General features: G+C 45.6%; 2 protein-coding genes across 5 annotated transcripts in view; one reads left to right on the top strand and one right to left on the bottom strand.

Moving 5' to 3' along the window:
• Positions 1-22,651, top strand: part of DOCK1 (dedicator of cytokinesis 1) — a 444,845-nt gene that overhangs the window by 179,157 nt on the left and 243,037 nt on the right. The window lies entirely within an intron of this gene.
• Positions 1-22,651, bottom strand: part of INSYN2A (inhibitory synaptic factor 2A) — a 55,220-nt gene that overhangs the window by 6,230 nt on the left and 26,339 nt on the right. Inside the window, exon 3 of one of the 3 annotated variants that reach the window (XM_019728240.2) lies at positions 9,823-9,894. The exons of 1 other annotated variant lie outside the window; for it this stretch is intronic. In XM_019728240.2, the coding sequence (XP_019583799.2) occupies positions 9,823-9,894 (72 nt within the window). Of the gene's footprint in view, positions 1-9,822; positions 9,895-19,030; positions 19,352-22,651 lie in introns of those variants that run through there. One more of the 3 variants, XM_074338813.1, reaches the window with a different exon arrangement.

Below are 22,651 nucleotides of genomic sequence, written 5' to 3'. Positions count from 1 at the left end.
CGGCGAGGGCGGCAGCTGGAATAGACGGGGCAGGCTTCATGCTAGCACCATGGACAGCACCAGCGCTGTTCGGAGGCCCTGAAGGGTGGGCTCCAGTTCTCGGCCTGTCTCTCCCTTGGAAGCTAGGGGATTTAGGCAAGTGTCTCCACCTCCGGGCCTGGGTTGACCTATGTGACCACGGCCACACATGTAGGCTGTGAAAGAACCAAGACTCAAAATAGCCATCATTCTCTCATGAACACATCTATGTGTGACTGTCTGAAGGACGGCCTACATCCAACATGTCCAAAGTCAGACCTTTCCCCCAAACACGGCCTGTGGCTACCGTTCCTCCAGGTGGCCCAGCTTTGCACCTTGGGGTCTGGCTAACCTGTCCTTCCTGCCTGCCCCCACCAGCTGGCTCCATGGGTTCGGCCTCACCATCTCCAGGGCCCTCCCTCTTTGGCCCCTTCCACTGCCCTAAGCCATACCTTCCGCAGTTTTGGTTTGGCCATTCGAACAGTCGAGTCTCATTCCACTCTCTGCATTTCGCTCCCCTCCCTAACCTACTTGTAGTTACCAGAGTTGCGTTCGGAAATCCCAAAACTCCTTGACAAACTTCTGTTCACGCTTCAAACCTAGGTCTCATGCCAGCTCTTATTTCTAAAATAACCATATCTGCACACACCTCCATGCTGTCCAAACTCCTGCAGAACACATTGCTCCTCGGGCAGGTTTCTCTCCACCTTTTTACTATAGCACGTCCGTCTCATGTTGGGTTGCAGCTGTTTTTTCTCAGGTCTGTGAACTCACCGAGGGATGGGCAATGTTTAATTCATCTTGTGTTTGTAGTGCATTTAGTACGATGTCAGGCTCAGAACGTGCTTTCTTTGTTTATTGAATTTAAAATAAATAGATGAACCGAACCCAAATCCTTCTAGTCTCCGCAGAATGTTGTTACTCTGTTTTCTGTTTGACATAATTTATTCATCAAAACAAGTCTACGTATACAAATATGCCTGTTACATACCATATTTAGTATATATGGATATGTTATATATCATGTGATATACATATGATCTATATATATACACACACCCATATCTATATGTAGCTATGTAGATCCCATTCCAATAGTTTCCTATATTAACAGTTCATAAGAACTAGCTTTTAACACTTTGAACAGAAAAATAATTCATCCTAACTTTAAATATTTCCCTCACCATTATTTCACATAGTAGGTAGATAATCAAAGTTTAGAGAACTACTATCAGATTTAAAATACCAGAAATAGACGGCTATTCCATAATATTAATGCCCAAACTATAAGACCTGCGCCCTTTTCCTGGTATGCTACGGGAAGGAAGTGATCACTACGGTTATAAAACAAAACAGAAAATCCTGAGTCTGGTATCGTACCTGTGAAGTGTGTACTGTGAAGTATCCAAAGTTAAAGTTAGACAGTGACCTTTCGACTGCATCTGGCTGCTTCCGACCGTATTGCAGAGGAGTCCTACTCCTTTTGTGCTGGACTAGAGCTCCACTCTCAGCGTCCGTCTTATCTGACTTTCTCACACCAGGCCTTATCTAAGTACCGGGTGTGAGGGCCGCTCATAGGCACAGGGGTCATGAACCACGTACATTGTGAGGTTGAATCAGAAAGACTCGAGCCCTATTTATAACCTCTGCTTGTCGTCATGTCTTACATAGGAAAGGGGCCAGGTCACTAACGAGTGTTGTATGTGTCTGAAGCATATTTTATGCCACACTCTTCGCAAGCCACAAAGATAACACGTTATAATTAGAAGGGGTCCCTAATCAGTAACTGTAGCCTAGGACTATGCTGCTGTCCTTGCCCTCATTGGAGAGCACACGGCTTCTAATGTTTGGCCAGGAGGTGTGTTGTGAGTGAAGTTAAAAGGAGCAAACACACGAGTGTCCCAATTGGCTGTAGTTGCAGCCCACAGGTGCCAGGGTTTGGGCCACCAGCTCAGGCGACTAGAGTGGGCTTGGCCTGGATGGGCCAGCACCTCGTCTGCCCTTATTTTGAAGATGGACACTCTTGTGCCCAGAGAGGCAGATGACTTCCTGGGGTTCCAGGGCTGGAGCTAATGTGCAAAGCAGCCCACACCCCTTCTGAGCTCCGGCTCAGAACTGTGAGTTCTAGATGCCCTCAAGAGCTCCCCTGTATGTTCTGATGGCAGTGGAGTGAACCACTCCCATTGATACAAAGCAGTGACCAGTCTAAACCCGGCCTCCCACTGTACCTGCAGGGATGTCATTTCTATGAGAAGAGTTCCTTCAAGATGACTGATGGGAGCGAAGAGTCAGCTGAGTGGCCTTAGCAAACACTGTCTTCTCTAGTCACCCTGATACCCGTGGGATTTCACAGGGTCTAACTCAGGGCATTGTGGGAAGGACTGGATCCTGTATGTAGCTTGCAGAAAAGTCTCCATATTCATCTGAAAAATGAACTACACTGATTTCCTCATGCAGTTGACAACGTAACCCCCTCCTGCTGCTTTGGACCTTGGTGAATGCCACCTTCACTTTTACCTGTGGGCATAACCAAAGGTGAGGGTCGTAAAAGGAAAGAGATTATCAGTATAATTAGCCCTTCTCTGACGAAAGCTTTACAAAGACTAGGTTGACCTGAGTAATCTCTGGTCAGTTTTACAGCTGTAATCAGTTTAATGACATTTAATAGGTGTCAGGGTTACATACTGAAATGAAGGTGTTACCAAAGATTAGTAAAGTTGACTAAAACCTAAATCCTTGCATGGGGGGGGAAAGAAATAATATATTTTTAGAATTCTAATACAATAGAAAAAAAACTTGAATTATTGGCTTTGGGAGTTTTCAAGGAGAATTTTGAGGTCCATTCAATTCTTTTTTTTCTAACTGTTAATTTACTCTATTAAAAAAGAAAAATAATATTTCCTTACACCAGAATCACCTCGCCTAAGGTATTATCCAGGAAACACTTCCTGTCATCTTCCTCCCACCCCAGCACTTACTGTAAATACTTAAAAACAGAGCGCTAAATATTAGACAAAAGGCTAATTTCCTCCACAGCAGCTCATGGTGTTAAGGAACTTAATATGCACAAGTGGTGGTAATTGAAGCAGGACTGGAAAGGGCAGTTCCACTAAGAGATAATCACTACATGACGAACGCTGCAGCGAGTCTGCTCCACGTGGGCTTGGACAGGCTGGACTTGGCACCATCTCCGCATACAGATTCAGAGACCACTCGTAACAGCAGGGCTGCGTCACGTGCGTGGGAGGCTCCCTGTTCTGGCGGCTGTGGGAAGTGTGTGCCACCCTCACCACCGGACTCAGTGAGACTCCCACACACTTTGCTCTGGCATCGTCCAGGCTTTTCTTGTGCTCTTATTGATTATGCGATGAGTTACCAAGGATGATTTGAGAAAATGCAACCCATTAATTCTGCAACTTCCTCGTTCAATCTCATAATCTTAGGGCATCTTACTCATCTTTTTTGAAATCCTCTCATCATTTTGGAAAGGACCTTGCAGTATTGAGGAACGTCCTACTTGGTAAGCAAAGATGGTCATGCCCTGGAAATTTCCCAGCTGCTGTGAAGATGCTGCACAGGTCCAGCGAGGTACCCCCTTCCATCCTTGGGGATGCGTGGCTGATTGTCCCCCAAGTTCCTGCCAGTTGTCCCTTATTCTCTAGACCGAGAGGGGTCTCTATAGAACACCTCTAAACCGTCCCCAACATATGGCCCTCACCATGTTCCTGTCTCCTCCCAGGAAGCTGTCCCCCAGGTCCAGCCTCCCAGCCCCCTTCTGCTCCTCCTCCTCCGTCTTTGTCATTGAGCCTGTGGCCCACACCTTCAGTACCCGAGGTTGCCTTTTGTCAGAGGTCTGCTGAAAGGGCCTTATGGTAGGGGGTGTGTGGGGGGTTTCCTTCAGCCAGATTACAAATTCCTCCCAGTGTTTGATGCCAAGCCTGTGGACTCCTAGGAATCCCATGACAAATGCTTGCTGAAGAAATGCAAATAAGCATCAAATGGAAAGGGGTCGGGTATTTTATCAGAATGGTTGTTGGGAATTCTGCCTATGCTTGACCATCGATGGATCATGTCAAATGATGAAAGTATGGCACAGACAACTGGGCATTCCAGAAGCACATTCTCTCTCTCTCTCTCTCTCTCTCTCTCTCTCTCTCTCTCTCTCTGTCTGTCTCTCTCACTTGAAATAAAGTGATAGGCAGACCACAGCATTCCCATCCATTCAGGTTCCGAGTCTATTCCCAGACCAACTACATACAGTTGTGTGGTGGCCTTTATGGTACAGAAATGAAGCAGGCCTGGGCAGGGTCCTCCGGAGGGTACATTTGCTTCGGGTGTTGTAACTAGTGGTAGGAATTCTAACCCTTAACAGGGAAATTTCAAATTCTGGTAAAGATTCTATGTAATTAATCTGAGTCAGCATTATTATTATCTATTAAATCTTGCTTTCATTCCCTTTTGAATTGAAGCTACCACATGCCATTCTCATAAAAATTTACAAATTTGAATTCCAGCCATTTTGTGTGGTATTATTTTACAAATTAACCACGTTAGTAAATGAGGGAAATGAAGGCTTTGCCAGTGGTGTGCCTCATTGTTCCTTTCTGAAACAAAATCTGAACAAAAGGTGACTCACCAGTAGCATGACTCATCAGATTAATCTGACAAGAGAGTTACCAAGATAGTCTGGGTACAAAAGATTTCAAGGGTTTATGAGCAAAGATTATATTAGCAATTTATCCTTAAAACGTTTTCTGAAATAATGGTAGCATATTTTGACAGGAAATATGGATGATAATCCAGAAAAGTTTTGCTACGGAAAACTAACTTGTCTCCCTTTTAATCTTTCTTCCTGCTGCCATGGTCTTGAATGAGAATGTCACAAGTGGTCTGGATCCCAGTCAAAGGGACCCAAACATGTAATTATGTCAACCACCTCAAAATTCCCAGCTCCAGAAACTATCACTTGTGACGCTCAGGGTTTTGGTGACGAGTGAGAGGGCAGTCCGTTCCCTGCCCGAGAATGGTCCTTTGGCTCTGCGTACATCCATTTGCCAGCACAGGAAGGGACGCTCTCCTGTTGAGAAGCGCCTTCCACTGTCCACACCTTTACCTCCATGTTTACTTTCTGATGATGCTCTCACACCCATCCCTTTCATCATTGTAAATCACCGGCCCATGAGGTTTCAGAGTGGGAAGGGACCTCCCTGCTCCCTTTGTGCACCCTGCATGCCTGAGGGTGTTAATGGACGCTCCACCCAGCAGGGATGGAGGCTCAGCCATAACCTCAGAGCACCCAGTGCCTGAGCAGCGGGCGCTGGCTGGCAGGTGTTTTGCGTGTGGTACTGGCGGCAGCCCTTCCCCCTGAAACTGCTTCAAGACTTTTTGTCCTTTTGATGTATTTTTCCCCCTCTCCCAAGCCCTGCATATTTCCAGGAGGGACTTATATATATATTTTTTTTCACAGAGAAATAGGTACCGCCCCCATGCAGAGGTATACATTTATTACAGGACTGTGTTGATAAGACCTCGGGCAGCTGGGTCTTGAACATGACAGCCTTTGCATCTCCCTACACCAAGTGTTACTGGAAACGTGGTGGATTTTTATGCCACTCGGAGCGGGCAATTGGGTTTTGAGTGCAAAGCAGTGTATAAATGCAAGACAGGCGGGGTCAAATGCATTGACCTCCAGGGCTCTCTGGGCAGCAGCCAGCAAACAGGTGTGACAAATTGTGACATGTGGACATGGCAGCCCTGACCCCCTTGTGTTCTCTGTCTCTGGGACAACCATAGTCCTTTGGCATTTTAAAATTTCTTTATTTTGAAACTAAACCTAATCAGTGCTGAGGTGCCACAGTCGTCCCATAGGGAAGACCAAGAAGAGTGGCAGAGATGGTGGTGCCAGGACTCAGGAACATTCCCAACCCTCGGCTGGGAAGGACCCCGACCTTGAGCTCAGCTCACCCTTTCTAAGGGGATGCTCTCTGTATAGAGGTGTGTACAGGAAGTGAAGGAGCCTTGTGTGCGGGTTTCCTTGATAAGAAGAAACAGATTTCAGTCATAAAGCCTTTGAGATGTGGACACTGTCTGGCTCACTGGGTCTGTCCTTCTGAGATGCCCTGCCTGCCCCCGTGCCCTGCTGCACAGTAGCCTGAACAGGCAACTTCTGTCCAGGGCCTACTGAGTTCTGAATGCTTTTCTACCGAAGAAACCTCTATTCTTCACGAAGCATTTGGCATTTGAAGATTGAGTCACAGGGCCGACAGGAAGCTCAGAAATCACCCAGCTGAATTCCCACTTGCTCGCCTTTCTGTTTGGCCAAAGGGAACCCTGAGGGGAGTTACCTGTCTCAGTGTATGAACCGTTGCCAGCCCTGAGGACACTCATGTAGATGCCAGTTTCCCTTTATCCCCTTACATCAGTCTGGTGTTGGCACAGGATTATGATGGTCTTCTTAACCGACCTGCGGGATGAGCCCCCTGTCCCTGCCGAGACCCAATTGATGCCCACCCATGGCCCCTGGTGAACGGGCTCCTCCTCGGACCCATGTCCCTCTTACTCTCTAGCTGCATGTTCAGTGCTGTGTTTGGACCTATATGAGTTTTGTACTCATCGTTGGGGTGATTGGACTTATCTGAATGTGACATAAGCCAACGCAGTATAACTGAGGCAAGAGAGAGTCGTCTCTGAGTTAGATGTCCGGGGAAGAGCAGAGGCCACACATTACTGAGTGTGAGACACACAGAGGCAAGGGAGCAACCAGAAGGATGCTGAAGTCAGGACACGTCACAAGGCCTTGTTCCAGATCAAAGGAAAATGGGTGTGTTCACGGAGGGTGACTTGGAACTCCAGGGCAGGTCCCCTCATTTACAGGAAACAGCTGGGCCTCACCTCAGAACTGGCGTGACTTTAAATCAGGTAAATGGTGAGAGCTCCATGTAGATGAGTCAGATTACAGTAACATGTTTCAGGGTAGGATTCCCCTTTGACTGGTTTTCAGTTAGTTGAGCAGAAGTGAGCTGTCACTCATCTTACCTTCTCAGGAGCTCAGGAAACTCCTGCCCAATGTCAGTAGCCAATGTGAGAGTGACTGTTATTTTTTGGCATTGACATATAAAATTGCCGAGTTACTAACTTAATTTTTAGTGATTTCCAACATACTGTGATATGAAAATTGAGACACGCAGTTTGGTGGGCTCTTTGTCTGAGTTAGTACTGTTTCCCCTAAAATAAGACCTAGCTGGACAATCAGCTCTAATGCGTCTTTTGGAGCAAATATTAATATAAGACCCGGTCTTACATTAATATAATTTAAAACCATATGTAATATAATATAACATAATATAATACCGGGTATAATATAGTATTAATACCGGGTCTTGTATTAATTTTGCGCCCAAGGGGGGGGGGGGTCCCGCTGAAATGTTCCCACTAAGCCCTCCAGAGTCACTTCTGGTTACAGGGGAGTTTGGGGGTTGGGGAACGGTTGCTGTTGTTACTATCACTCTGACGGGAGAGCTGTTAAAATACTTTTCTGAAAGAGAGCTTCAAAATTCCACTTTTGGTCTAGCATCACCTCTGCGAGGACACCTGGCTCCTTTGGACAGCTGACGGTAGGGTCGGCAAGGCTGTACAGGGCCTCGTCTCTGCTCAGTGCCTGACATAACGCGCCATGTCAATCTCCACCATCACCATGGCTCAACCCCTCCACCTGGTGAATCTCTGCCAACTTTTGGCAAATTCCTGTGCTGCTGGACACTCACAGTTCTTTTGAAAAGCCGCCAATGGCTGGTGTACGGGATTCATGCAGAAGGCGGGTTGAGCCAGTTCTGAATAGTAACCACTCAAGGTAATTCCTGAAAAAGACAAGTCCCTGCCTTCCTCAGGCTTGTTAAATCACTCAATATCACTTTTAATGTGAGTGACTTCTGGATCTAGAGCCAAATTTATTTAAATTACTTCAGTCACATTGGAGAGTGTCCTAATGAACTCTTTTCTCCATCACCCACAAAATGTTAAATGGGTTTATGCTCATCAAGGTCGCTCTGAACCCTTTTCTGGAAACCTCTGCTCACTTCTGCTTTGTTGCATTCGAAGGCTGGATGAGCTTCAGCTCCCAGAACTCCGAAAGCTGAACCGGGAGGGCGTACGGCCGGCGCTCTACACTCTTCCTTTCTTTTCCTAGTGGCCTGCTGTTGGGAAGTGGGTTTTCTGTCAGAGTTACAGCCCTTCACTGGGGATTCAGAATCCGCTTCCGCGATATGAATGTAGTGAAAAAAGTCTCACTAACCAGAGTTCTCTGGTAAGTTGCTCTATCTGAGGAAATAATGTGCAGTTGGTGGGAGGTCTTGACACACAACACTCGCTGGGTGCTGGCTTGTCCCCGCCTCTTTGTTAATAGAAACATCCGAGGGCCTGGTGTGCTGGGCCAGGGGCTGCCTGGAGCCCTTCGCATTTTGCCTGGACTCTTACTAGACCTTCACCTGGAGATGGGTCCAGCGAGGCAGGCTTTCTCAGCCTTGGCGCTATGGCCATTTTGGACCACGTGCCTCTGTTGTGGGGGCCGTCCTGTGCGTTATAGGGTGTTCGCAGCATCCCAGGCCCCCACACACTAGATGCCAATGGCACCTCCCCAGTTGTAACAGCTGAGATGCCTCCCTTCAGACCTTGCCAGATGTCTTCTAGGAGGCAGAATCAGCCTCTGTTGAGACCTTCTGCAGTAAGGAATGTGCGAGTGTGTCTTCTGGTGCTCACATCTGCCCTGTGGTTTTTCCTACCTGCTTCCAGACAAGGTCAACAGGTAACTCAACTGTGCTTTTAAAGAACCCAGGGCCCTGTCTTGGATTTCTTTCTTGGTTAGAGATGTGTGATCGGTCCAAGATTGTGTAGATTGAAGCTTTTTGCTCTATTGAACACATTTGTACCCTCTTCCTGTGTCAACCTTCTTACTGAGAAGATGGTAACTTTGAAGACCTTTTTAGAAGGTGTATTTAGGGGTGGTGGGGATTTCTTTACACATTTTTAGGTATATAACTACGCTGTTAGAATTGTTTTTGATAATTTGGCAAATTAACGAAAATTGTTCTTCCGGCTTACCTTTTAAAAATGAACTAAATTATAACATCCCTTATTGCTTTCCTATTTTGTGTGGGAAAATTATATTTCCAGAAAAAAACAAACAAAAAAAAGACAGTGACCTCTGAAGGTTCTGACCATGTTTTCAAATCCTAAATTAGTGCCAAGAGACTAACATGGTTTTGCCTGGTGAAAGTTTTGCTGTGTTACTGTTGATGTAAGGAATCTAAACTAACTTCAGAAGAAAACCCATGAAGACCAGCCGTAGGGGCTCTAGGCAGGGGAATACGCCCCAGGGGACACACAGTCCTTGTGACACCCCAGATAGCAGCCTGGGTTCCTCCATGGTATTCCCGGCACATCCACACGGGTTTCCTTGCCTTTGACCTATACCATCCAAGGGGCTTGTATTTCACAGCTTTTCTGGAGCACACTGTACAGTAGCACTCAGGGCTATCGATTCCGAGGGAGCGCGCCATCAAACTCACACCCATTTTTGAAACCACTAAGATCCACTCGCCAGATAAATGAGTTCATGCTCTCCCTCTCCCGTGATCGTACACCTGGGGTCAGGTATGTAGAAGGAGCTTCGAATTGTGGCCAAGTAACGCCCTCTACTTTCTATCTGATATAGTCCTCCCAGCAGGGCCCCCGGCGATTCTGCATTGGTGGGTAAACATCATTTGTCACTCATCATGAAAAAGTGGGAAGAGGAGAACGTTAACGTACCTATAGATAATACATGCACTGTTCCTGCATGTGTCACAATTAGCTGTGTCTTGCCCCGTCCGATATGACAGCCTACAAGATAAGAACAGGAGAGGATTACAAGTGGTGGCTGGGGGTCGCTGGCTTTCCTAGAGCAGACACCTCACATCAGTTGCTTTCCCAACGCCAGTGCTCGTCATAGTAATGGAAATTGATTAATGTGTGTTTCCCATTTTGCTCCTGACTCTGCATTTACACAACCAGTGCAACAGCTACCGCCAGCTAAGATGATATTGAAATTAAATTTAGAATGTGAACATAAGCTACTGGATGAAGTAAATAATCTGATTTCGTTATAAGCAGAGGGAATTTGGGATGTTTCAGTGCAACTTTATATTTATGGTGTTTTAAAGAAACTTTGAGGGAAAATCAACCCCAGGTATACTGACTTGACAGCTTGTTTTTGCCCAACAACCTCTTGTCTTCCTAGAGTAGGGGGTCTGCAAACTACGGCCCTCAGGCCAAATCCCACCCTGGGCCTGGTTTGTCCAGTCAGCTAAGGCTGGATTTTACATTTTTAAGTGGTTGAAAAAATAGGATAATTATAGTTGGAACACATGAAAAGTAATGAAATTCAAATTTCAGTGTCCCTATGTAAAGTTTTAAATTTTGATTTAAAAAAATTGTGAAAATTTTAGTACAAATAACTACATGATATCCTTGGTTTTGCCTCTTGGTCTGCAAATTCCAGAATATTTACTCTGGATCTTCACAGGAAAAAATCTGTTGACCCTTGTGGTAGAGTATTATGCTGCCACTGTCATGCCTCCTGATTTGCTTTCTCTGGCTGTGTTCCCTGATGAGATCTGCAGCCCTGGGAGGCCAGGGCTTTGGGGCAGGGGGTTCTGAGAGATGGGGGGCGGGGGGGGGCGGGGCTAAGTCTCCTCTTGCCAGAATCATGGAGTCTTTTTTGGAGTATATTGTGGAAGTTGCTATAAACTTAAAAGTTTGATGATCAGGGTTTTCTTGACCAGGACTTGAATATCTCTCAGCACAGTCACCCCAAGAAACTAGTATTGGGGTGCTTCCACACAGGTTCTTCTAATCACTCTGGCTACCCTTTCCTCTCTGATATTTTTTAACATGCAGTTGTATTTTGTTATGAATATTACTTTGTACCCAGGGACAAACGTGATAACCAGAATCTGTTAAATTTGTGGCAGAAGAAAAGCTTCCATCTGACTTGGTTTATACACTCTTAGGGGGCACATTTACATTTGTGGAGTCACTCAACATATTAATAGTGTGAACAAAAGGTTTTCTGTCAACAAAGATCTTCAGTGTTTTGTCACCTTCACTATGCAAACTTCTCTTGTATGCATCATGGGTTTTGAATTGAAAATAATTTTTGTTTTCCTCATTATATTTTGTGTTACATAAACATTTGACAAAGGATTTTCCACTCCATGCCATGTTGTCTCAGTGAGCTTTGGTAAACTGGGGCTCGACCTTTGAGTTCTGTGCATTTTATCCAGTGAGCACATTGTGCCCCAAAGTTTTCCCTGGCACTGCCTGTGACCCGTTCTAGTTGGGCCAGAATTGGAATCATACGAGTGTGGTTGCATTTGTGTTGACCTTGGTCCACCATTACTTCCCGTATGGGGCACCTTTGGGACCCACACTTGGCCTCTTCCTCTCTCTCCCCTTGGCCTTATCAGGAGAGGAACAATGGGGAGCCTGTGTGTTACACCCTTCCACTTTTTCTTAACCAGATGCAAAGACTTTCCTTCCCAGCCCTCCCTCTTCAGGACAAGCCCCAAGTGTGCATTCCTCCTGAACCTCTCAAACGCCTCGCTCCGTCCAGCTTGGTCCTAAGCTCTTCTCTGACCAAGGTCATTTCGTACAACACTTGAGCCCATGTCCTAGTGATGACATGTCCTACGTATGCGGAATGTGTTGTCAAACTGTCGGGTTGGGTTGCACACAGGGATTGTGCCACTGCCGTATCGCACCAGTATAGTCACCACCAGTCGCGGGTGGGGGAGGGAATGTATTAGTTGTCTATGTGCTAGTCGCACTGCAAAGCTTAGGCTTTTAAAAACCAATGGGCAAAATCGGAGGGGGGTGCATTTCTTCACCCTTATCTGGGGGCACAGAGTACTTTCCTGCCCCAGACCTTGGGACAAATCTCTATTAAGCTCATCGGCACCAACACCCCTTCCTTCTGGATGCATTGACTGACTCATTTCCTCCCAGTATCATGGGTTCCCAAGTGTCTCACTTACACTGGAGCCTTGAGTCCTCATTGAATTATGCCATCCTCATCTTACAGAGGAGGGCACAGCAACACGTCGGGTCTGGGATGTCATTATGCTTAGACCCCAGGCTTCTGATGCTGTGCCACGCCCTGCTTGGACCTTGGGACTGGTGTTTTGCACTACATGTAATTGCCAGCCTGGGCCAGTCAGTGAATCCAGCAATGACAGACAAAGGCTTCAGGCACCTGAAAGGCACAAGAGGATCCCCTTCCAGGACCTTGGGGTTCTTCAGTTAGACATTGCTCTTTTAAAGCCCTTTCTGAAATGACTCTATTCTTATCACCTTGTAAAAAGCACACTTTTTCCCCCCGTTACAGTCGGTAAGCAAACAGTTATTAAGTGCCTTCTTGGGGTCAGGCATTATTCTGGCTACTGAGGCGACATTTTTGAACAAAACAGAGTCCTTGCCCTCACAAATCTTACTGTAGAGTGGGAGAGGCAGACAAGCTTCATGTAAACACATGGATGGATGGATGGATGGACGGATGCATGGATGGACGGACGGACGGATCATTTTTGATACTACTGTGTGTTAGGAAGGTGTTGTAAGGGGAGGCCTCTGGCTAGCACACTGAGGCCACATCACTTGAAATACAACCTGGATGATAATAAAAAATGAAGTTAGTTGTTTGGATGAGTGTTGCAAGCAGAAGGACCATCACTTGTAAGCTTCCTGCAGTGCGGATGGCGTTGCCATGTCTGCAGGACAGAAAAAAAGGCCGGTGTGGCTAGAATAGATGGAGCAAGTGGGAGTGGGTGGAGTGGAGAGCAGGTACAATACGTAGCTCTTTGGCCATGATTTAAAGTTAAAGGGAAACCACTGTAGACTTTTTCTTACAGGTGGTTGACAGAATGACACGGAAAACACTTCCTCTTGAATTTACTCTCAACCCCTTCCTGCTCTAGTACCACTTTCACCCAGTTTCTTTCCTCTCACTTATTTACAACCCAGCCTACCTTACTCAGTCCTGAGATATACCGTTTCCCTGAAAATAAGACCTAGCCGGACCATCAGCTCAAATGCATCTTTTGGAGCAAAAATTAATATAAGACCTGGTATTATTATATTATATTATATTATATTATATTATATTATATTATATTATATTATATTACACTATTCCCTATCTTTAAAAGATTGTAGTAAAATAAGACCGGGTCTTATATTAATTTTTGCTCCAAAAGACGCATTAGAGCTGATGGTCTGCTTAGGTCTTATTTTTGGGGAAACATGGTAGCAGGGTTTGCCTGATGTTTGTTGGTAGAAGCAAATGAGTCTTTATGTCAACTTTATATGGAGATGTATCTGTGGTCACTGTTTCGTTAGCTAATTTAAAAGAAAAAATGTTGGTCGGTCATATTTCTACCAGGTCTGAGAAGTATTTCTAGGACCTCATTGCCATGAACTTCTCTTGGAGTAAACCTTTCAGTCTGTTTCTCAGGTTTTGTTTAGGACCTTTCTTTTGTTTAAAGGATTCACGTGTTTAGAGTCCATAGAGACAGTTTATAGAAATGGAGGTCAATGAGAAATTCATCTGTGGTTAAATTTTAAAGTGCTGTCCTTATGTCATGTGGTTAGGTCAAAGGCTGCTTTAGCAGCTAACGTCAATCAAGGTATTCTTGCTGAAATTTTATTGGGCATGCGGGTGTTTTAAAAAGAGGGCTGAAACTTTGTAATACATTGTGCTTATTGCTTTGATAAACCATCTAATTGTCCTTGGAACTTCCAAGCTGTAGGGTTTGGCTTCGCTGATAATTTTATGGTCACGTTAATAATTGTGTTGCAGCATCTGAATGGATGTGTTCGCCAAATACAGATGCAACAGATAAGTTCTTTCTGCACCATAGGGAACATGCAGTGCTGTTACGGAATTTCCCAGTGTTTTTCCTTCTCCTTTGAAAACAAGTCATAAAACCAGTACTTGGAATGATTATCTTTCTAGATTACCATTTTCACGAAGCTGAGCAAAAACCTTGAACTCGGGAGCAGATATTTCTCCAGTGACAGTGGGGCTAGCGATCTCAGTGATTACAAGTTTGGAGAAGACAGAGCTTGGGTTATTGATGTGAAAACTGCAGTGGAAGAACATCTTTATCAAAACATAAATTTTTTGTCTTGCAAGTTACTTGCTACACGGCTAAATCCCTTTTCCCTTTTGTTTTGAGGAACTTTTATTACCTTATAGAGGTTTATAATCCTCTGCCTGTCAGAATGCCTTGTAAACCCTGGGTGCTTGGTTAATATTAATTTGGCCAAATATTACAGTCTTTGTGTTTTCATGCTGAACATCAGTAGCAGACACATCTAATAAAAAAATTCCAGCCAAGTGCAAAAAGCAAATGAAAAGTATAAATTGTGAAAAGCTCTGGTCCTCACTTTTTTCCCGTTAGGAACCCCCTTGAACCCCAGTAATAAGCATGCTCATTGTAAATATGGATTTTTAATGCATTGATCTTTGTAGCACTCACTATTTATAGTCCTGTTGCGGTTAGTTGCCGTTTGCCAGTATTTTCTGGCTTCAACAATGTCTATAATTTGAAAAACTACCTTTCCACTTTTTCTTCAGCACCAAGGACAGTGCCGGGATTCTAAGATGCTGCCTTTTCAGTGCTTCCTCTTTTTCGTTTCCTGACCTTGTTCCCCTTCCCTCGGATCACAGCTCCAACCCAAGGACCGATTCTGAGACTCTGAACCTTTCCTCACTCGATGCCTTTTGGACACTCATTAGTCTCCCAGGAGATTAGACATGTTATGAAGTGAATAGAGATGGAAAGCGCATGGGCTTTGTGGAAGCACCTGGAGGAGGAGCCGTTAGTCCTGATTTGTTAAAGCAGAAGGTCTTGGACGAGCTAATTTGACTGCAGTTTTGGCGAGTCCAACTGTAGTGTCATGTCCACGTCTGCTTTGCAGTTAACCAGATTGCTTCACAAGACCTTGCTCTACTTCAAAGAAAACAAGGTGAGTGACGTTTATGGAAGACATTGTGGGACTGTGGCCAGGGCTCCCCCATTGGAAGGAAGCATTGGGCCTCCTTTCTTTAGTGGCCTGGGATTCTCAAGTCTGACTTCGCAGGCAGGCCACCAGTGCCTCTAGCTCCCTTAGGCTTCTGCAGTAATCTGCTCCAATTCTTCAGCTGTCACTGTCAAAAGTTCCTGAATATAAAACTTCATGTTTGTGTATGTATATAGAAAACCAACACAACACTGGGACGATGTTGAGGAGGCAAGTTTTCAGTTATTCCTCCTGCAGACTGACAGTGAAAGCAGCAGTCAGGAGCAGAGCTTAAAAAAACACCACCACCAAAACCGCAACAAGGAAGGGAAGGCACACGGCAGAGCTGGCGTAGCAGGTATTACTACAAAGCCATAGGGGCAATAACAGAAGGAGGACACTGCCAGCTTCAGCCTGAGCGAGACCTCGGCTGTGTCCTGCAATGGAGGGACTGCAAAGCCGGGGACAGGAGTGGCAGACAGCGTCGGCCTTTTCATGAAGGCGTCACAGGGAGATCTAAGCTAGCAAGGCCCTAGGTGGTAGGAAAGTGCTGAGAAATGCCATAGAAAGGTCGCACAAAGCTCTTTTCCCGGCCATACGTATCCAAGCTGCTCGCTCAGTGTATCTGAGACCTCGAAGAAGGGGCCTGAGAGGCATAGTGAACAATGACTCTGAGGCCAAAAAATAAAATAAATAAAGTGTTTGAAAAGGTCAGGAATGGAAAAAAATATGTATACGTATGACTTAGTGTGCGTGTTATCAGGAGCAGAGTCCGACAAAGTTATCAGCATCTCAGACAAGAATGGTTGGCAGGTGGAAATTAATTCTATGGTATTTAGTAGTAATTACTAGTATCGGGTTCCTGGATTGACTTTATGAGCTGTTCCTGCTGCCGCAGGCCCAGGACACTGTTTTCTCCGTAAGTCATTGAATTCCCAACTGAAAGTCCCCTCCTCGCATTCCCGGGGGGATTGGTTTTAGAGGTCACAGAAGTACTGTCCTCTCGATCCACATCAGTGGAGCACGCAGCCCGCCATGGGCCGTGGGAAGTTCTGCCTGGTCGCAAGGGCCTGGGGTCCCGTTGCTCAGTGGCTGGCCTTTTCCATGGCACGTGATTTTCGGCAAGCTCAGAGTTTCTAGCACATAAGCTAATGACACCTGGGATAATGCTGAAACCACGGCATCTCCTTTCATTATGGTCCTCGAAACACTGGTTACACAGGGTGTGGGGATTGTCACTTTGAATTAACTCAGAGGTATGTGTTATGCCCACAGCTACAGACGGCGGTTGATGAAAAAAAAAGAAAACAGCATGCGCTGTGCTCTCAGTCATAATCTTATGTACTTGTTTAATTTATTCTCTCAATTTTGATCTCTGGTTCTTTCGGCGTCCTCACCGGGTGCCAGAAACCGTGTTTTTCTTCAGCAGTTTAGCCCAGGTTTGTACCCCATTCGATCCCTGAGCTATCACTTAGGTCAGCATCTTATAGGGCTTTTTCCTTACAGTCTCAAAGTGACACTAATTAGAGGCCTAAAGCGACACCGCGCCTATTGTTGGGAGAAATTAAGTTTCAGAAACAGTCTAAGTCAGCTGTTTTCAGGGACCCCCTCCTCTGTGGTCAGGCTCCCCGCAGCTGTGGATTTGGCTTGTTCCTAAGTCTGCCTTCTCACTAGGAATTGACCAGCTTTTGCCCTCGAAGTGTAGTTATTTCATATATCAGCTGTCCAGTAGCTAAAGTGAATTTTGACTTTGCCCATATATCCATGCAGACACAACTGTTTATCTATTTTGTGCACTTGAGCTGTTAAATGGCAGGATTTGGGGAACATCCAAGTGAAGTTTGTTAAGTGAGTATGAGGCCGATTTCCCTAAGAAACTCCAAGATCACCGATTGCTCAATAAGGGTGGTGCTGGCTTTCTCCGGCCATAGTATGACCAGCTTCCCAGCCGCTGGTAGGAGCGTCTTTTAGCCAGTGGCTGGTTTGCTATGTTAGGCTGAGCAATTCTGCGCCCACTAGTGGCCTGGGATCCCCAAGGAGACAGAGCAGAGCAGTTTTAACTGAGGTTGGGTTTTGAGGACATAAAGTAACAGTGACCCCCAAGTCTCTGTGGCACCCGTTTTGCCCTGCTTTAGGGATATCTAAGAGGGTTGATCATTTTGAAGCCTTCTCGGTTGTCTATGGGAATAGTGCTGTTTCCTGCTGTTGAGAAGCCCTGTGGTCAGTAACTTGCCTCGCCCAGAACTCCTGTCATTGGGTATTATCAGCGCGTGCTGCATAGTTTCCTTTGTCGGCACAGCCAACGTCTGATGTGCCAGTCACAGCACAGGTGGCAGTTAAGGTTTATGGATGCATGGGACGACGAATGAAAGAGCAAATGGAAAATAAAAATCACTGGAAAGGTGATGCTGTCTCAGTAGATCTGAGTGTTGGTGTGACCTCTGTTCCAGTGGAATTTAGCAGCTCTTACTTGACATAAAACTTGAAAAAGCCTCGCTTCATGTTTTCTGTTCAGCACTCTGAATATAATAGAGAAGTATCTGCATTCGAGTTGCTATATTATAATCCCTGAATTATTTCTGTTTCGAGAATTACAATCAACAGTCGTTTATTACATGGCCCTGGTTTCTTTCTCCTCTTTCTCTTTCACCTGGAGATGTTAGGTCATGCAGTCAGGCCAATCTCATTATTAACTACTGGCGTCTTCCATTCGTCTAGGACTTCTTTTTTGGAGGAAAGGGCTCTCATTGAAATTGAAATACATCAAACCCTTCTTCATTTCCGCATACACTCAGGATCCCCCTGACTTGGAAAGCACATGCTCCAAACGTCCCTTGTGTAAAGTACTTGTCCTACGGGGCTCCATTTAGGGAAACCTACTTTTGGAGGCCCGTGTTCGAAGGAATATCCCTCTATGGACATGACTGTTAGGTTTTATAGTGTCTCTGAGTCTCAGTGCAGCTGGAAAAAAATTGAGGGCTAGCAGGAACCCCAACACCATGTATAATTCTGGCTTCCTGGAAAGTGTCTGAGGCCCAAACCAATTACTTAGGAGTGATGTTTTAGAACACAGCCATTCATAGGTTAAGGTGGGTCATGCTTCCCGTTTATCTTACCCTTACTTAATTTTTTCCACCAGGAGGTAAAGTTCTCAAAATCATACATGCGCCATTCTCTCAGAGCCAGGAAAGCGAGATGTTGACCCTTGAATAACGAGTTTGACCTGCAAACCCCGTGTGATCTTATAAACACGTCAGGACAGTTTTCCGTAATCCTGGTCATTTCTGCTGAGTGTTCTCATAGGACACTCAGTGGCCTAAAGGACTTTGCTCTGCGTTACCCAGAATCACTACCTGGCTTTCACCGTGCTGGCGTGTGCACGGCTCCTCCAGTGCTTCTCTGCACCAGCTCTGTGCACAGCTCCTTGCTGGGCGGCAGTGGTTGGATGAATGAAAACACAGACCTTGCCCTCAAGACACTTGCAGTCTAGAGGACACATGTTTCCAAGAGGAAGGAACTGCTTATACGTTAAGGGAGTGGAATTGTGTGACCCAGAAAAATAGCACGCTCTCCGTGAGACTCGTTCAGTGCGCGTCCAAACCAGCATCCTTGCACTGTCCCCTCATTGGCAGCTCGGCACGTTCTCTGGCAAACACCCAGCACCCTGTCTGTGGCTCTCTTACAGGCCCTTCCGCAGTGGTTCCTGATGCAGTGATTAGGTATCTTTCTCTCGTATGACTGCGTGTGTCTTGGTGGCCATGTATCCATCTCCATCCATCTTCCCAATGCCAGCATTCCCAGTTCCAGGCTTTCTGCAGAGTAGCACTTGTGGCGTGCGTGTGTCACAAATCCAGTTTCGTTCATGATGCACAGAAAGGTAGTGCCCTGCTTCTCTCGCTGCTTCCCGTCACAACACTTAACACCATGGAACATGCCATGGATGTTAGTTATTATTGTGCTTTTAGTCTGTGAGCCCCGCTAGAATGTCAGCACCCTGAGAGCAGAGATTTTTGTCTCTTCCCTGGTGAACGTTCAGTGCCCACATTGGGGCCTGATGTGTAGCGGGTGCTCAGGAAATATTTTTGGAATGATGAATGAGCACTGAAGGAAGGAAGGGAGGAAGGATGGATGGAAGGATGGAAGGATGGATGGATGGATGGATGGATGAATAGGTGGATGAATGAAGAATCTGTATGAGCATCCTGTTGGGTTAACTGCTACCATCCCCTGAGCTTCTCTTCTGAAAAGGAAAATGGGACGGTCAGTTTTGTGATGTTCCCGGCTGGATCAGCTAGCCGAGAACATCTGGCTAAAAGCATTACCGTGATCCCATCTTAAATTCCCCTGAACAAGTGGGAAAGGTCAGTTATCTGCTGCCTCCCACACCGAGTTATTAAAATAAGTGGCCTAGTCTGCACCTAAAACAGCCCCCTCCTCCTGTCTTTAGCCCGGAAGCAATCCTGGTGAAGGAGTTTTACTGCGAAACACCCTATTAATAATGAACTTGGTGGCTTTCTTTAGGCACTGTTGACAAATTAACTTTTATTGGCCTAGCAGCTCTCCAAATGTGGTGATACTATGCTTCTGGGGAGACTCTGGCTGTGAGGGAAGCTTTTAACGCGTGTTTTCATTACAGAGAATTAAAGGCAGACAATAAGGGTGGTTAGTATAGGGCATGGCCCTTCCTGGAGCGTCCAAGCCTGTGGCCCGGAGCCCCTGAGAGCAGGAGGCTCAGCTGGCCTCCCCTGCTCTTGCCCCGAGCCCTCTGCCGCACCCCTAGCACTGCTTCTGGTTGTCTCTGCTGCTCCCTAAGGCCCTGCCCCTCCCCCTGCATGCATCCCATTATAAGAGCGGTGCATGATGAAGAAAACGGAATCTATCATTATTACTGCACATGCATCATTATTACTGTCAGAGATACATGCAGATTTGGGCCGAGACCGACACAGAGATGGCCCCTATTATTAGGGCCGGACTTTATCTTCAGGGTTGTACAATCGTAATATATGAAAATCGTAATATATAAAAATCGGGGAGTATAGTAATTATTATTTTGTGTGTGTCCTGCCTGGTTGTATTACACACAGGCAAGACTTACATTTTCTTTCATACGTTCCTGAAGTCAAAGAGATTCTTAAGTTGCAAAATGATGGCAATATGACAAACAAGTCGCTCACCCCAGAGGCCCCGGGAGTAACTATTATTAATAAGGAAAACAACTTTTTAGGGCTCAGTCCAGGCTGATTTGATTGACCTGTTTTTTCCTGGAGGAGAGATAAAAGCTGAAGCTATATAATTTATTGGAAATTAATTATAATAAATTTTGGTGGCTACCAAACTAGAATGAAAATAGGAATGTGAGTACACTGCGTGAAAACAAATCCTCCTTCTGGGTTGCCATTTTTCTCCAGCTCTAGTACTGTCTCTCATGGGCGGGCTAACTCACAGAGCTTTTAATTTGGAAGTATTAATGTGCCTTAGCCAGGGGTCTGGTGGTAAATAGCCACACAGGCTTTTCTCTGGGATTTATCGTTTCTTTGGATGTGCTTTTTTACAGCAGTTTAGTTAACAAATTTAAATCAGAACTTACTCTTTGTGAAGCTTTCGTGCTTTGTTTCAAAAGCCTGACTTTTAAGCCTTCAGAGCTCTTGGAGCTGACAGTAACATCTTTAAATTGGGGTGTCATCATTTCTAAAATTCAATGAGGAGACTTTTATCTGGGGAGGTAGCAAATTGCTGTAACCAGTGACACATCCATAGAGAAATTGTTACTCCATTTTTAGTCAAAATATGCCCATTTTTGATTATCTTTACCTAGGAACTCAGTCTTTCAAATTCAGATGTGCTTATTTTATGTCACGTGGAAACCTGTCCTTCTACTTGGTGTTCATGTGGACTTGGACGTACAGTTGGAGGCAGTTAGAGCCAGATGGGCGGGGGTGGTCCCTGCATGGGCTGCTCACGGTGCACAGGGCGCGGGAGGGCCCTGCTCTCCTTGCCCCAGGAAGGTCCCTCGTGGAGAGATTGTCTGCTTGGCACTCAGCTCCCTGTACTTGAAGATCAATGACCTCGATTTTTCTGAAATTACCTCACAGATGGGATTTCTCTGACTGGTTACGCATCCTTGAAAAAAACGCTTTATTTCTGGAATCCCTTCGCATGGTGGTCTCTGCTCTCTCTACTGGGAGGTTGCTCTCTCCGGAACATAAATTCGCATGGACCTTACCAGGTCTGGGGTGCAGGAGCCTCATAGCCCCTTCCAGTAGAAGGAAGGACCCAGATTTGCAGTAGCAACAAAAGTGCCTGCTTTTTAGTTCTGTGCAGACAGACCAGGGTTCCCATTTTCAGAGAAGGAAGAGAATAGCTGTGCGTGCCTGACAGGACAGGACGTGGGTTCTGTCTTTAGCATTTCCCAGCAGCCTTCTGACCTCGGGGAATGTTACTAGCATGACCAAGCTTTAGTTTCCTCCAGGAGATCATTCCTACCTCCCACTGTTATTCTGAGCATTAATTAAGACAATGCCGAATGGCCAGCATATTGGAGATGCTCAAAATAGGTGAGTTCTGTAGGTGCTCAGCCCAGACTCATTTCACTGGAACTTGCCCACAGATCCAGTAAGAGCGGTAACACAGACATTTCTGCAGAGCTTGGCAGAAACTGCATGGGATCTAAGAAAATAGTTGAGAACTAGAACTTGCATTTCATCCTTTAAAAAAAAATTCCAATTCGGGGACACAAATCCATAAATTCCATAAACGTTCATGTCATGCTTTGAGTTGCTCATTTGATCTGCAAATGGGTGTCTGAACGGCCTAGTGGCTCGGTGCTGAGCCCTTATTCACCTACCAACTGAAAAGGCTGGGGAGGTATTTGGAATCTATTTTGGCATTCTGCACAGGAAGAGTATTTAAATTACATTTTCAAGGATGTGTGATACCTACATGAAGCCCAAAGCAAGAATTCGGAATGTGTTTTACACTCTTAGAAATATATTTGCTTCATTTTTCATATTAAAGATGGAAAGGCTATTATTTTTCAAGAACTTAAAAATCGCATTTACGAAGTTATGTAAATATAAGCTATCGAGCAGGCTCCCCACGGCTGTGTGCACGGAATAAGGAAGATGCTAGAGAGAATATGAGGTGTGCTTCCGTTTCAGTCACAAAATACAACAACTTACAGTTGGACTTTAGAAATTGAACATATTACCACAAATACATAAAGGTTATTAGTGACAACAGAGAAAGAAGAAAACAAAAGGACAGCGGCCAGCGCCAGCCTGTTAGGTAGTGGAACGGATGACGTTTCCAGAGGAGAAAATAGAACCTAACAGTGGGATCACGTACGCATTTATGACGGACACCTGTCAAGAGGGCTGTGTCACTTCTCCCCTGTAACCTTTTGGGAGCATTTTAAGGCAGTGACTGAAATGACCCTGTCCTGGGACATCTCTGAAAATCTGTCTTTAGAGCAGAAAGGAGCCTTGAGGTCCCTCTGCTCATTTGGACCGTTCTCTTTAACACGGGCACATACAGCTCA

The sequence above is a fragment of the Rhinolophus sinicus genome, linkage group LG07, assembly GCF_036562045.2.
Source record: "Rhinolophus sinicus isolate RSC01 linkage group LG07, ASM3656204v1, whole genome shotgun sequence".
Taxonomy (NCBI): domain Eukaryota; kingdom Metazoa; phylum Chordata; class Mammalia; order Chiroptera; family Rhinolophidae; genus Rhinolophus; species Rhinolophus sinicus.
This window is presented reverse-complemented; position numbering and strand designations above follow the sequence as displayed.